At 41.0% G+C, this 16,449-nt stretch overlaps 1 protein-coding gene across 1 annotated transcript in view; it reads right to left on the reverse strand.

The window, feature by feature from the left end:
• PSTPIP2 (proline-serine-threonine phosphatase interacting protein 2) overlaps positions 1-16,449 on the reverse strand; it is a 535,836-nt gene that overhangs the window by 102,682 nt on the left and 416,705 nt on the right. The window contains exons 6-7 of the mRNA XM_053701065.1: positions 13,810-13,872; positions 4,879-4,977 (exon numbers count right to left, since the gene is read on the reverse strand). Coding sequence (XP_053557040.1) covers positions 4,879-4,977; positions 13,810-13,872 — 162 coding nt within the window. The remainder of the gene's footprint in view (positions 1-4,878; positions 4,978-13,809; positions 13,873-16,449) is intronic.

Here is a 16,449-nt window from a genome sequence, read left to right on the forward strand (position 1 = left end):
GTAGACCATCTCCTGTCAAGCCTGATACCGCATTTTAAAGTCAGTAGTTAAGAGTTTTACGCAACGCCATAGCATAAAACTCTTAACTAAAGTGCTAAAAAGTACACTAACATCCATAAACTAACTATCAGCCCCTAAACCGAGGCCCCCCCCACCCACATCGCAAACACTAAAATACATTTTTTAACCCCTAATCTGCCAAACCGGACATTGCCGCCACTATAATAAATATATTAACCCTTAAACCGCCGCACTTCCGCATCGCAAACACTAGTTAAATATTATTAAGGTAGAAAAAAGGTAGAAAACAGGTAGAATTAAGGTAGGAAAAAATCCTATTGGCTGATGCAATCAGCCAATAGGATTGAAGTTCAATCCTATTAGCTGATCCAATCAGCCAATAGGATTGAGCTGGCATTCTATTGGCTGTTCTAATCAGCCAATAGAATGCCAGTTCAATCCTATTGGCTGATTGCATCAGCCAATAGGATTTTTTCTACCTTAATTCCGATTGGAATTGAAGGGAATTGAAGGGACGCCATCTTGGCTGACGTCATTTAAAGGAACCTTCATTCAGTCGTCTGCCGTCGGATGAAGAGGATGCTCCACGTCGGATGTCTTGAAGATGGATCCGCTCCGCGCCGGATGGATGAAGATAGAAGATGCCGTCTGGATGAAGACCTCTGCCCGTCTGGAGGACCACTTCTGCCCGGCTTGGATGAAAACTTCTGCCCGTCTGGAAGGACCACTTCTGCCCGGTTGGGTGAAGACGTCCCCCGGTAGGGTGACCTTCAGGGGGTTAGTGTTAGGTTTTTTTTAAGGGGGGATTGGGTGGGTTTTAGAGTAGGGTTGGTTATGTGGGTGGTGGGTTTTAATGTTGGGGGGGTTGAATTGTAATTTTTTTACAGGTAAAAGAGCTGATTACTTTGGGGCAATGCCCCGCAAAAGGCCCTTTTAAGGGCTATTTGTAATTTAGTGTAGGGTAGGGCTTTTTTTATTTGGGGGGGGGGCTTTTTTATTTTGTTAGGGGGATTAGATTAGGTGTAATTAGTTTAAAAATCTTGTAATTTCTTTATTATTTTCTGTAATTTAGTGTTTGTTTGTTTTTGTACTTTAGATAATTTTTTTATTGTAATTAATTGTATTTAATTTAGGTAATTAATTTAATTGTAGTGTAGTGTTAGGTGTAATTGTAACTTAGGTTCGGTTTTATTTTACAGGTAAATTTGTCTTTATTTTAACTAGGTAGTTGTTAAATAGTTAATAACTATTTAATAACTATTGTACCTAGTTAAAATAAATACAAAGTTGCCTGTAAAATAAAAATAAACCCTAAGCTAGCTACAATGTAACTATTAGTTATATTGTAGCTATCTTAGGGTTTATTTTATAGTTAAGTATTTAGTTTTAAATAGGAATAATTTAGTTAATTGTAGTAATTTTATTTAAATTATATTTAAGTTAGGGGGTGTTAGGGTTAGGGTTAGATTTAGATTTAGGGGTTAATAACTTTATTATAGTGGCAGCGACGTTGGGGGCGGCAGATTAGGGGTTAATAAATGTAGGTAGGTTGTGGCGACATTGGAGGCGGCAGAGTAGGGGTTAATAAATAAAATGTAGGTGTCGGCGATGTTGGGGGCGGCAGATTAGGGGTTCATAAGTATAATGTAGGTGGCGGCGGTGTCCGGAGCGGCATATTAGGGGTTAATAATATAATGCAGGTGTCGGCGATGTCGTGGGCGGCAGATTAGGGGTTAATAAGTGTAAGATTAGGGGTGTTTAGACTTGGGGTTCATGTTAGGGTGTTAGGTGTAGACATAAAAAGTATTTCCCCATAGGAATCAATGGGGCTGCGTTAGGAGCTTTAACCCCTTAACGACCGAGGACGTGCAGGGTACGTCCTCAAAAAAAAGGCAGTTAATGCCTGAGGACGTACCCTGCACGTCCTCGGTGTGGAAAGCAGCTGGAAGCGATCCTGTTTGCTTCCAGCTGCTTTCCGGTTATTGCAGTGATGCCTCGATATGGAGGCATCCTGCAATAACCTTTTGAAGCCATCCGATGCAGAGAGAGCCACTCTGTGGCCCTCTCTGCACCGGAGATCGGTGGCTTCCTTCGTTGGTGGGTGGGAGCAGTACCGGGAGGCGGGTGGCGGCCATCGATGGCCCTGGAGATGTGGAGGGGGGCGGGATCGTGGGCGGGGATGCCCGGGGGGCGCGCACGGACGTGCGTGCGTGCACGGGAGGGCGGGGGCGGGCGCGTGCACGGGGAGGGAGCGGGTGGGAACCGCTACACTACAGAAAATGGTGTTAAATTAACAAGTTATAATCAGTTTAAATAGTTAAAAAAAACAAACGATCAATGAGGTGGTGGGGGTTTGGGGGGGGGTTGGGGAAGCTACACTACAGAAAGAAAAAAAAAAGAAGAAAAAAAAGCCCTTTTTTTGTGCAAGCTGGGTACTGGCAGACAGCTGCCAGTACCCAAGATGGCCCCCAATAAGGCAGATGGGGAAGGTTACAGAGCTGTTTTGGGGGGGATCAGGGAGGTTGGAGGCTAAGGGGGGTCCTACACAGCAGAAGAATTTTTTTTTTTTTTTTTTTAAACCTAAACCCCCCAAAAAGCTTTTATTTTAGTACTGGCAGACTTTCTGCCAGTACTTAAGATGGCGGGGACAATTGTGGGGTGGGGGAGGGAAGGGAGCTGTTTGGGAGGGATCAGGGGGTCTGATGTGTCAGGTGGGAGGCTGATCTCTACACTAAAGCTAAAATTAACCCTGCAAGCTCCCTACAAACTTCCTAATTAACCCCTTCACTGCTAGCCATAATACACGTGTGATGCGCAGCAGCATTTTGCGGCCTTCTAATTACCAGAAAGCAACGCCAAAGTCATATATATCTGCTATTTCTGAACAAAGGGGATCCCAGAGAAGCATTTACAACCATTTGTGCCATAATTGCACAAGCTGTTTGTAAATAATTTCAGTGAGAAACCTAAAATTGTGAAAAATTTAACGTTTTTTTTTTTATTTGATCGCATTTGGCGGTGAAATGGTGGCATGAAATATACCAAAATGGGCCTAGATCAATACTTTGGGTTGTCTACTACACTACACTAAAGCTAAAATTAACCATACAAGCTCCCTAATTAACCCCTGCACTGCTGGGCATAATACACGTGTGGTGCGCAGCGGCATTTAGCGGCCTTCTAATTACCAAAAAGCAATGCCAAAGCCATATATGTCTGCTATTTCTGAACAAAGGGGATCCCAGAGAAGCATTTACAACCATTTGTGCCATAATTGCACAAGCTGTTTGTAAATAATTTCAGTGAGAAACCGAAAGTTTGTGAAAAAATTTGTGAAAAAGTGAACGATTTTTTGTATTTGATCGCATTTGGCGGTGAAATGGTGGCATGAAATATACCAAAATTGGCCTAGATCAATACTTTGGGATGTCTTCTAAAAAAAAATATATACATGTCAACGGATATTCAGGGATTCCTGAAAGATATTAGTGTTCCAATGTAACTAGCGCTAATTTTGAAAAAAAGTAGTTTGGAAATAGCAAAATGCTACTTGTATTTATGGCCCTATAGCTTTCAAAAAAAGCAAAGAACATGTAAATATTAGGTATTTCTAAACTCAGGACAAAATTTAGAAACTATTTAGCATGGTTTTTTTTTGGTGGTTGTAGATGTGTAACAGATTTTGGGGGTCAAAGTTAAAAAAAGTGTGTTTTTTTCCATTTTTTCCTCATATTTTATAATTTTTTTTATAGTAAATTATAAGATATGATGAAAATAATGGTATTTTTAGAAAGTTAATTTAATGGCGAGAAAAACGGTATATAATATGTGTGGGTACAGTAAATGAGTAAGAGGGAAATTACAGCTAAACACAAACACCGCAAAAATGTAAAAATAGCCTTGGTCCCAAACGGACAGAAAATGGAAAAGTGCTGTGGTCATTAAGGGGTTAAGCTGCTTTTTTGCAGGTGTTAGACTTTTTTTCAGCCGGCTCTCCCCCATTGATTCCTATGGGGAAATCGTGCACGAGCACATTTAGGCAGCTCACCGCTAACGTAAGCAGCGCTGGTATTGAGGTGAGATGTGGAGCTAAATTTTGCTCTACGCTCACTTTTTTGCGGCTGACGCTGGGTTTGTAAAAACCCGTAATACCAGCGTTGTCTGTAAGTGAGCGGTGAGCATAAACTGCTCGTTAGCACCGCACAGCCTCTAACGCAAAACTCGTAATCTAGGTGACAAATTTGAATTTATACATTAATAGAAAAATGGTTTATGGTCTGAGGGAACCAACATCATCCTGTTTGTAAATTGTTATTTGGTCACTCCTTTTATAGAATTTCGTATATTTTTGTTGCATTTTTCCTTCATGATTTTGTTTTACAAATAATACGTGTTGCTTTAAAGTCATATGAAACTTAAATGTGTTATTTTGTGATTCAGAAAGAGCTTAAAATTTTGGGAAATTTTCCAATTTACTTCTATTACCAAATTTACTTCATTCTCTTGGTATTCTTTGTTGAAGCTGCAGTAGTACACTACTGGGAGCTAGATGAACTAGATGAGAGCCAATGACAAGAGGCATATATGTGCAGCCACCAATCACAATTTAGCTCATAGTAGTGCATTGCTGTTCCAGAGTCTACATAGGTATGCTTTTCAACAAAGAATACCAAGAGAATAAAGTAAATTAGATAAGTAAATTGAAAAAAATGTTTAAAATTGTATGCTCTATCTGAATCATGAAAGGTTGGGTTTTATGTCCCTTTAAGTGGGGCACATTTACTTTTAGAGATCAATTAATCAATCAAAGCTGTATATTTTGCTATCTGAATTCCATCGCCATATGTCATTGGTTACCTTTTCTTGTTGTTTGGGATTTAAGGCATTTTTAGGACGAGTCACAGCTAATTCAGCCTCTTCTTTCTCCCGGCACTTCTGCTCATACATTCGTTTAGACTAAATTAATGAAATCAAAGAAGGTTAATATAGAGATCATAAAGAACACAAACGGAAGGCTGCATTACATTTCAAAATGTGAGATTAAATGGTAGACAAATATGTTAGACTAATTTAAACTGCATAAAGCTAATCTCAGAGGAGCATGTGGCTTATAAATAGATTAGAGTCTAATAATAATATATCTGTAATAATGTGATATTTGCTGACAATCAAAGGCAATTTATTTAAAGGCACCATTCCTAAAATGTTCTAATTTGCCTAACAGTTTTAAACGGAGGATCAGCCACTGATGGCCACATTGCACTCTATTCTTACTTATGCAAAAGATAATGACTAAAAAATATAATTCAATTATAATAACATAATAACATAGTAGATAAGGTTGAAAAAAGACTGAAGTCCATCAAGTTCAAACTATACAAATCTAAAATACTTACAAAAAGCTCCAGTTAAGCTTAAATAACCCCACTAAAAGGTGACTCACTAGCAATCATATCCATGAATTTTGTTTATATACAGAAATGTATCCAGACTATTTTTAAATGTATCTAGGGTATTGGCATTCACTACCTCCTTTGGTAATGAGTTCCACAATTTTATTGCTCTTACAGTGAAAAACCGTTTCCGTTGCAGGAGATTAAATCTCCTTTCCTCCAACCTTAAATTGTGACCTCTTGTCAGAAACAATTTTCTTGGAATAAACAGAGCTTCTGCCATCTCTGAATATGGGTCTTGAAAATATTTATATAAAGTAATCATGTCACCTCTCAAGCGCCTTTTTTCTAAAGAAAACAGACCCAGTTTGGCTAGCCTCTCCTAATAGGTTAATTTTTCCAATCCCCTTATTAGCTTTGTGGCCCTTCTCTGAACTTTTTCTAGTTCTGCAATATCTTTATTGCAATCGGTACCCAGAACTGCACTCCATACTCAAGGTGAGGTCTTACCAGGGCTTTATATAGTGACAGAATTATGCTTTCCTCCCTTGAATCAATGCCTCTTTTAATACATGCTAGTATCTTATTAGCCTTTGAAGTCGCTGCCCTACATTGTGCACCCATCTTTAGCTTGTTATCTATTACTACTCCCAAATCCCTTTCCTCCTCTGTTTGGCTAAGTCTTGTCCCATTTAAAAAATACGTTGCCTGCTTATTTTTACTTCCAAAATGTAGAACCTTGCATTTTTCCGTATTAAATCTCATTTTCCATTTACTTGCCCATACTTCTAATTTTTGCAGATCCCTTTGTAATGAAAGTTCATCCTGCTCTGACCTAATGACCTTACTTAACTTAGTATCATCTGCAAAAATAGAGATGTCGCTATTTAATCCTTGCTCCAAGTCATTTATAAAAATATTAAAAAGAACGGGGCCCAGTACTGATCCCTGGGGGACTCCACTGATTAACTTTGTCCAATCTGAGTATGAGTATTATCAGATTTTTTTATTAAAATTTTCATAGGGCATTAGTTATTAAGTGTATGCATTTCAATAGTTTGTTACAAATAAAAATGCTTAATTAATTAATTAAGAAGAGTGAAACTGTTTTCTGCCCAACAGTGCTGAGGGCGACGGTCAAATTTATTTTGGGCAGTTGTGTGCTAGAGCTTTTAAGTATTACATTAGTTTCCATATGTGTTTAACACCTGCAAAACATTTAATACATACTTAAAGTAATCTCCAAACTGGCTTTACACTGCGGAATCTAGTACATGTGGCGTGCCTAATTGGCTTTACACTGCTGATCTATTACATGTGGGTGCCTAACTGGCTTTACACTGCGGATCTAGTACATGTGGCATGCCTAATTGGCTTTACACTGCTGATCTAGTACATGTGGTGTGCCTAATTGGCTTTACACTGCTGATCTAGTACATGTGGTGTGCCTAATTGGCTTTACACTGATGATCTAGTACATGTGGCGTGCCTAACTGGCTTTACACTGCTGATCTAGTACATGTGGGTGCCTAACTGGCTTTACACTGCTGATCTATTACATGTGGTGTGCCTAACTGGCTTTACACTGCTGATCTAGTACATGTGGTGTGCCTAATTGGCTTTACACTGCTGATCTAGTACATGTGGCGTGCCTAACTGGCTTTACACTGCTGATCTAGTACATGTGGCGTGCCTAACTGGCTTTACACTGCTGATCTATTACATGTGGTGTGCCTAACTGGCTTTACACTGCGGATCTAGTACATGTGGCATGCCTAATTGGCTTTACACTGCTGATCTAGTACATGTGGTGTGCCTAATTGGCTTTACACTGCTGATCTAGTACATGTGGTGTGCCTAATTGGCTTTACACTGCTGATCTAGTACATGTGGGTGCCTAACTGGCTTTACACTGCTGATCTATTACATGTGGTGTGCCTAACTGGCTTTACACTGCTGATCTAGTACATGTGGTGTGCCTAACTGGCTTTACACTGCTGATCTAGTACATGTGGCATGCCTAACTGGCTTTACACTGCTGATCTATTACATGTGGTGTGCCTAACTGGCTTTACACTGCGGATCTAGTACATGTGGGTGCCTAACTGGCTTTACACTGCTGATCTATTACATGTGGTGTGCCTAACTGGCTTTACACTGCTGATCTAGTACATGTGGGTGCCTAACTGGCTTTACACTGCTGATCTATTACATGTGGGTGCCTAACTGGCTTTACACTGCTGATCTATTACATGTGGCGTGCCTAACTGGCTTTACACTGCTGATCTATTACATGTGGCGTGCCTAACTGGCTTTACACTGCTGATCTAGTACATGTGGGTGCCTAACTGGCTTTACACTGCTGATCTATTACATGTGGTGTGCCTAACTGGCTTTACACTGCTGATCTAGTACATGTGGGTGCCTAACTGGCTTTACACTGCTGATCTATTACATGTGGGTGCCTAACTGGCTTTACACTGCTGATCTAGTACATGTGGGTGCCTAACTGGCTTTACACTGCTGATCTATTACATGTGGTGTGCCTAACTGGCTTTACACTGCTGATCTATTACATGTGGCATGCCTAACTGGCTTTACACTGCTGATCTAGTACATGTGGGTGCCTAACTGGCTTTACACTGCTGATCTATTACATGTGGGTGCCTAACTGGCTTTACACTGCTGATCTATTACATGTGGTGTGCCTAACTGGCTTTACACTGCTGATCTAGTACATGTGGGTGCCTAACTGGCTTTACACTGCTGATCTATTACATGTGGTGTGCCTAACTGGCTTTACACTGCTGATCTAGTACATGTGGCGTGCCTAACTGGCTTTACACTGCTGATCTATTACATGTGGTGTGCCTAACTGGCTTTACACTGCTGATCTAGTACATGTGGCATGCCTAACTGGCTTTACACTGCTGATCTAGTACATGTGGTGTGCCTAATTGGCTTTACACTGCAGAATCTAGTACATGTGGTGTGCCTAACTGGCTTTACACTGCTGATCTAGTACATGTGGGTGCCTAACTGGCTTTACACTGCTGATCTAGTACATGTGGTGTGCCTAATTGGCTTTACACTGCAGAATCTAGTACATGTGGTGTGCCTAACTGGCTTTACACTGCTGATCTAGTACATGTGGGTGCCTAACTGGCTTTACACTGGTGATCTATTACATGTGGTGTGCCTAACTGGCTTTACACTGCTGATCTAGTACATGTGGTGTTCCTAACTGGAATTACACTGCTGATCTAGTACATGTGGGTGCCTAACTGGCTTTACACTGCTGATCTAGTACATGTGGTGTGCCTAACTGGCTTTACACTGCGGATCTAGTACATGTGGGTGCCTAACTGGCTTTACACTGCTGATCTAGTACATGTGGCATGCCTAACTGGCTTTACACTGATGATCTAGTACATGTGGCGTGCCTAACTGGCTTTACACTGCTGATCTAGTACATGTGGGTGCCTAACTGGCTTTACACTGCTGATCTAGTACATGTGGGTGCCTAACTGGCTTTACACTGCTGATCTAGTACATGTGGGTGCCTAACTGGCTTTACACTGCTGATCTAGTACATGTGGCGTGCCTAACTGGCTTTACACTGCTGATCTAGTACATGTGGTGTCCCTAAGTTGCTTTACACTGCTAATCTAGTACATGTGGCGTGCCTAACTGGCTTTACACTGCTGATCTAGTACATGTGGTGTCCCTAAGTTGCTTTACACTGCTAATCTAGTACATGTGGCGTGCCTAACTGGCTTTACACTGCTAATCTAGTAAATGTGGTGTCCCTAAGTTGCTTTACACCGCTAATCTAGTACATGTGGCGTGCCTACCTGGCTCAGCAGTAGTGTTCAAATCTGGACAAGTATTACATTCCCAGTCCAGAGCTGACTTTAACTATGTGTTTAACCCCTGTACTGCAGTTTAACACATCATTTTGTTCAAGCAATAGTATAATAATAAAATTATTTTAAACTGAGGCACCTGCCACTTTAAATAGTGAAGCCCTCACTCACCTAACCTATATCCCAACCTCACCTTAGTGTGAAAAAGTAACAATTGGAAAAAGCCCACTTGCAAAAAGTTAGATTAATCTTGTTTTACGTCCTTGCTAAACAGGGATATTTGTGTGTGTGTGTGTTTGATTATATATGTAAATATATGTGTATGTATGTCAGCACTGTGTGTGTGTATATATATATATATATATATATATATATAAAATTATTATTCTTTATTTATGAAGCACCAACATATTCCGCAGCGTTGTCCATGTGTACAATTCATTTCAATAAAACAATGATATTAAACTTGTAAGAGACAAGACAACATTTTACAAACACATACATGAGGCATTGAGGGCCTAATTCCCATGGGTACTTACAATCTCGAAGTATTATATATATTATGTGTGTGTGTGTGTGTGTGTATATATATATATATATATATATATATATACAATTACATTTTTTCTTTTATTCCAAAGTTATGCAACTTTGAACATTTAAATTTAATCAGAAACTTTGATCAAACTTAAACTATAGCTGCCCGATGAATTTATTTATGTGGGGGTCTATAACCCTTCAACTGCAGAGCTGCAATTATCTAGTAGATAATGAATTCTAAATGGAAAAATACTTTATTAAAATGGAAATTAGCATACATAAAAATATTAGTACATGCATGCATGCATGCATGGACACACACACACACACACACATACATATAAATATATACACACAACTATACATATACACAGACACCCCAACACAGACATGCAGAAAAACACATAGCAAGTGGGCACACACATGCACAGACGTATGCAAACAGACATGCACAAATGTATACATACATGCTAATTTGTACACAAACATACAGATATAGCAACACATACAAACATTCACTGAAACAGCCACAGACAGGGCACACACAGTCATACTTCAGTGCCTGTCAGAATGGGCATAAGTGAGTGTTCTGTGGGAAGTATGTGATGCCTTTTATTATTTTAAGCATAACTATATCATTTAAATGATCTACTTTTGCTTAAAATAATAGAAATAACAATAAAAATTAACTACATTTTACATTATATACAATACTTACAATAATATGTATTATACATAACAATTTATATCAATTTAACATTGGTAATGTAGCAACAAAGCTCCGATTGTTATAATAGGGAGGTTTTTATTTTTGTATACTTTATAAGTCAGGTAGATTGTAGGCATTACGTAGGTTTAGGCGTTCTGTGGGAGTTAGCTGGGTGTTCCAGGGGGGTATAGGGAAGACATTAAATAGGTGAAGGTGGTATTAGGGAGTTAGCTGGGCCTTCCAGGGGGGTATAGGGAAGACATTACATAGGTTTAGGTGGTATTAGGGAGTTAGCTGGGTTTTCCAGGGGGTTTAGGGAAGACATTACATAGGTGTAGGTGGTATTAGGGAATTAGCTGGGCCTTCCAGGGGGTATAGGGAAGACGACATTACATAGGTGTAGGTGGTATTAGGGAGTTAGCTGGGCCTTCCAGCGGGGTATAGGGAAGACATTACATAGGTGTAGGCAGTATTAGGGAGTTAGCTGGGTGTTCCAGGGGGGTATAGGGAAGACATTACATAGGTGTAGGCAGTATTAGGGAGTTAGCCAGGTGTTCCAGGGGGGTATAGGGAAGACATTACATAGGTGTAGGCAGTATTAGGGAGTTAGCTGGGTGTTCCAGGGGGGTATAGGGAAGACATTACATAGGTGTAGGTGGTATTAGGGCGTTAGCTGGGTGTTCCAGGGGGGTATAGGGAAGACATTACATAGGTGTAAGTGGTATTAGGGAGTTAGCTGGGTGTTCCAGGGGGGTATAGGGAAGACATTACATAGGTGTAGGGGGTTTTAGGGAGTTAGCTGGGTGTTCCAGGGGGGTATAGGGAAGACATTACATAGGTGTAGGCGGTATTAGGGAGTTAGCTGGGCCTTCCAGGGGGGTATAGGAAAGACATTACATAGGTGTAGGCAGTATTATTGAGTTAGCTGGGTCTTCCAGGGGGTATAGGGAAGACATTACATAGGTGTAGGCGGTATTAGGGAGTTAGCTGGGTGTTCCAGGGGGGTATAGGGAAGACATTACATAGGTGTAGGCGGTATTAGGGAGTTAGTTGGGCATTTCAGGGGGGTATAGGGAAGACATTACATAGGTGTAGGCGGTATTAGGGAGTTAGCTGGGCTTCCAGGGGGGTATAGGAAAGACATTACATAGGTGTAGGCAGTATTATTGAGTTAGCTGGGTCTTCCAGGGGGTATAGGGAAGACATTACATAGGTGTAGGCGGTATTAGGGAGTTAGCTGGGTGTTCCAGGGGGGTATAGGGAAGACATTACATAGGTGTAGGCGGTATTAGGGAGTTAGCTGGGCATTTCAGGGGGGTATAGGGAAGACATTACATAGGTGTAGGCGGTATTAGGGAGTTAGCTGGGTGTTTCAGGGGGGTATAAGGAAGACATTACATAGGTCATGGCGGTATTAGGGAGTTAGCTGGGCATTTCAGGGGGGTATAGAGAAGACATTACATAGGTGTAGGCGGTATTAGGAAGTTAGCTGGGCATTTCAGGGGGTATAGGGAAGACATTACATAGGTGTAGGTGGTATTAGGGAGTTAGCTGGGCCTTCCAGGGGGGTATAGGGAAGACATTACATAGGTGTAGGAGGTATTAGGGAGTTAGCTGGGCCTTCCAGGGGGGTATAGGGAAGACATTACATAGGTGTAGGCGGTATTAGGGAGTTAGCTGGGCCTTCCAGGGGGGTATAGGGAAGACATTACATAGGTGTAGGCGGTATTAGGGAGTTAGCTGGGCATTTCAGGGGGGTATAGAGAAGACATTACATAGGTGTAGGCGGTATTAGGGAGTTAGCTGGGCATTTCAGGGGGTATAGGGAAGACATTACATAGGTGTAGGCGGTATTAGAGAGTTAGCTGGGCCTTCCAGGGGGGTATAGGGAAGACATTACATAGGTGTAGGCGGTATTAGGGAGTTAGCTGGGCCTTCCAGGGGGTATAGGGAAGACATTACATAGGTGTAGGCGGTATTAGGAAGTTAGCTAGGCATTTCAGGGGGTATAGGGAAGACATTACATAGGTGAAGGCGGTATTAGGGAGTTAGCTGGGCCTTCCAGGGGGGTATAGGGAAGACATTACATAGGTGTAGGCGGTATTAGGGAGTTAGCTGGGCCTTCCAGGGGGGTATAGGGAAGACATTACATAGGTGTAGGCGGTATTAGGGAGTTAGCTGGGCCTTCCAGGGGGGTATAGGGAAGACATTACATAGGTGTAGGCGGTATTAGGGAGTTAGCTGGGCATTTCAGGGTGGTATAGAGAAGACATTACATAGGTGTAGGCGGTATTAGGGAGTTAGCTGGGCATTTCAGGGGGTATAGGGAAGACATTACATAGGTGTAGGCGGTATTAGAGAGTTAGCTGGGCCTTCCAGGGGGGTATAGGGAAGACATTACATAGGTGTAGGCGGTATTAGGGAGTTAGCTGGGCCTTCCAGGGGGGTATAGGGAAGACATTACATAGGTGTAGGCGGTATTAGGGAGTTAGCTGGGCATTTCAGGGGGGTATAGAGAAGACATTACATAGGTGTAGGTGGTATTAGGGAGTTAGCTGGGCCTTCCAGGGGGTATAGGGAAGACATTACATAGGTGTAGGCGGTATTAGGGAGTTAGCTGGGCATTTCAGGGGGGTATAGAGAAGACATTACATAGGTGTAGGCGGTATTAGGGAGTTAGCTGGGCATTTCAGGGGGTATAGGGAAGACATTACATAGGTGTAGGCGGTATTAGGGAGTTAGCTGGGCATTTCAGGGGGGTATAGAGAAGACATTACATAGGTGTAGGCGGTATTAGGGAGTTAGCTGGGCCTTCCAGGGGGGTATAGGGAAGACATCATCGCCGGTTCGTATTTTACGTCACAAATTTCAGCATTTGCCGATCTTGAAGCTTTGATAACTATGTCGGATCAATCTCGCAACAATTACGACACGGAATTACAGTGTATTTGCAGTTGACAGCTTGATAAATATCCCCTATGTTTCTATTGAAGCTTTTATTGTAGATAAATTAAGATTCGTATAGGTTGAACTCGATGGACTTCTGTCTTTTTTCAACCTCATCTACTATGTTACTTTTGGAGCTTTTGTTGTAGGGTTGAGAACTCTGGTATTCACCAATGACAGAGCTTCGGAAGAATGACATCACAGTATCTTCATCGATATTTACAATTTTATGTGAAAAATAATCAATGGGACATAATAAAGAACATTTTCAGAATATCTAAAATTTGAGAACTAGAAGTGTAGATGTTGGTTCGAATAGAAGTAAAACGCTTACCTCCATTGTCTTTTTGTGTTGTGCTTGTTTCTGTTTATGAATTGCTTCCATCGCAGCTTCTATCTGCAGAGACAGAGAAGATGCTGTATTCAGTGAGATCACATAAAATATAATCAGATGTTCAATAGATATTTTTTATGTTAAATGCCAGACACCATGTAAAATTCACTACTTGGGGCCGAATTATCATGTCTGTCCGCACTTTAGTAAATTGGCGTTTAACACAGCTGCCAGTCACTGGGTGTGCAGCCGCAGCGCTGACCCTTACTACATGTTTAACCCATTTGCGAGAATTAAAGGACCATTACATTTAACATTTCAACAACACATAAATGGCTAGAAGTGGTGGGCTAATTTATCGCGTGCCCATTTATTGAAAAGTGTCTTTACATAGCGGTCTATGGGAACTGTGTGTTCTCTATAAATATATATGTATATGCTTATATACATATATATGTATGTGTTAATATGTGTATATATACATATAAGCACATAATTATATATGTATATGAGCATATACATAAATATTTATTTTATAATTAAACAAAGGGCCAGCACTCACGGTTACCTGACGTCTACGCAGGGTGCTTCCAAGATCAAGTATAGGTAGTGGAGAAAAGGATGCATTTGCCAAGATTTTCAAATCGTTACCTTTATTACTTGTAACGTTTCAGGGTATTACCCCCTTCGTCAGACATCAATAAAAATAACAACCATCTACTTACCCCCACCGTGCCTTATAAAGCCTCACAAGTACTCCAGAACCGAGCCGCAATCAGAATCGCCACTCCCACCAGCTGACGTCATCAGATGGCGACCCGGCAGCCGGACTCCCTAGTGCCAATAGACATCCCAGCATATGTGAACAAACAACGTATATCAATAACCTAAACATCATACAACACGAACAGGCATGTAACAATATGAGGATAACCCCATACCAGATAGACACCAGGTCAGGGTGATTGGCTCTACCCGCCGAAACAGCATAGTAGATCTGACAGCCCGGTTGCCATGGCAACCACCATACAAACAATACAATCATATGATCATCAACAATGGGTAATGGCTAGAACAGCCAATCACAACCTGATCAGGACAGGTCATCTGATGCTAACAGTTACCAGAACAGAGGCAAAGAACACAAAAGCATTGCAAACATTATCATGCAGATATAGTGGAGACTATAAGGGTTTATAAGGCACGGTGGGTGGTTGTTATTCTTGTTGATGTCTGACGGAGGGGGTAATACCCGAAACGTTGCAAGTAATAAAGGTAACGATTTGAAAATCCTGGCGAGTGCATCCTTTTCTCCACTATATATATATATATATATATATATATATATATATATATATATATACACACAGGTATACCCCGCTCATACAGCGGGTTAGGGACCGGAGCCCCGCTGTAAAGTGAAAACCGCCTTAAAGTGAAACAAGGCAGTTTTAGCTATCTTTTCACTTGCCAGTGTGTTTAAAAACTTAAAAACATGTTTAAACTAACATATATTAGAGGTGCAATAGTGCTACGTTTAGTTTAACACTAGCTCAGCACAGTATTCAATAAATACTGTACCTGTAAAATAGTGTCAATTACTGTACTAAAATTTGCCAGACTATACTGAGACACAGATTGCACTGCAATGCTGTAAACCAGAGCTTTCCAAACTTTTCATGTTGGTGACACACTTTGTAGACCTACATCATTTCGTGACACAGTAATTCAGTTGTACTAGCAAAAAGGAGGTTAAACTAACTTGTTTTAAGAGATACGGACACAAATTATATAATAACAAAATGCATTTACAAGTAACAGTATGTATGTGCAAGAATTAAAACAAGTTTAATAACACCAATAGCTACTTACTATTTTAATGGGATGTATTAGGTTGATGGGATGAACACAGTTTCTGAATATTTAGTGGAATATTAGATAAAGATACTCGCATTTCATCATCAAGCATTTTTAAGCTTCCACTTCCTATCCATATATCAAGAGCAGGAGCAGCAATGCACTACTGGGAGCTAGTTGCAAAAAAATCCCACTGAATTCTGCTCAGCGTTTAAGCTGCCACCCTCAGAGCTCTGTGAGTCCGACTGACTACTGCCAACGCTACAAACACACTGCTGTCCCACTCACTGGCTACACTTGCAGTCACGAGCCAATTAAGGAGACTACACGTGCAGTCATGAGCCAATGTCCCGCCAAATCCGCCAATGGTAATAGTTTCAGTTCCCACTGAGCTGTGCCAATTGGTTAAGATGATCTGTGACCCACTAGCTATCAATCACGTGTCAACCATGTGATATGCGTAGCAGGCAGGTGGAAAGTCAGAAACCAAAAAAACAATTTAATTTTTTTTTTTTAAATTTAATAAAATTTGTGCTGAAGCAGGGACACACCTACACACTGCTGCCGACACACTAGTGTGTCCCGACACACAGTTTGGAAAGCACTGCTGTAAACAAAGTGAACTGCACATAACAAAATGGTGCCAGTCACTTTTCTCGCAATCTCACGAAGATTACAGCACTGTTTCAAATATTTGGAGGTTGAACTTCAGCTCCACAAAGCGCTGTATTAGCGAAGCGCTGTAAAGTGAAGCGCTGTAAAGTGAGGTATACCTTGTATATA

Source organism: Bombina bombina, chromosome 2 (genome assembly GCF_027579735.1).
Source record: "Bombina bombina isolate aBomBom1 chromosome 2, aBomBom1.pri, whole genome shotgun sequence".
NCBI classification, from domain to species: domain Eukaryota; kingdom Metazoa; phylum Chordata; class Amphibia; order Anura; family Bombinatoridae; genus Bombina; species Bombina bombina.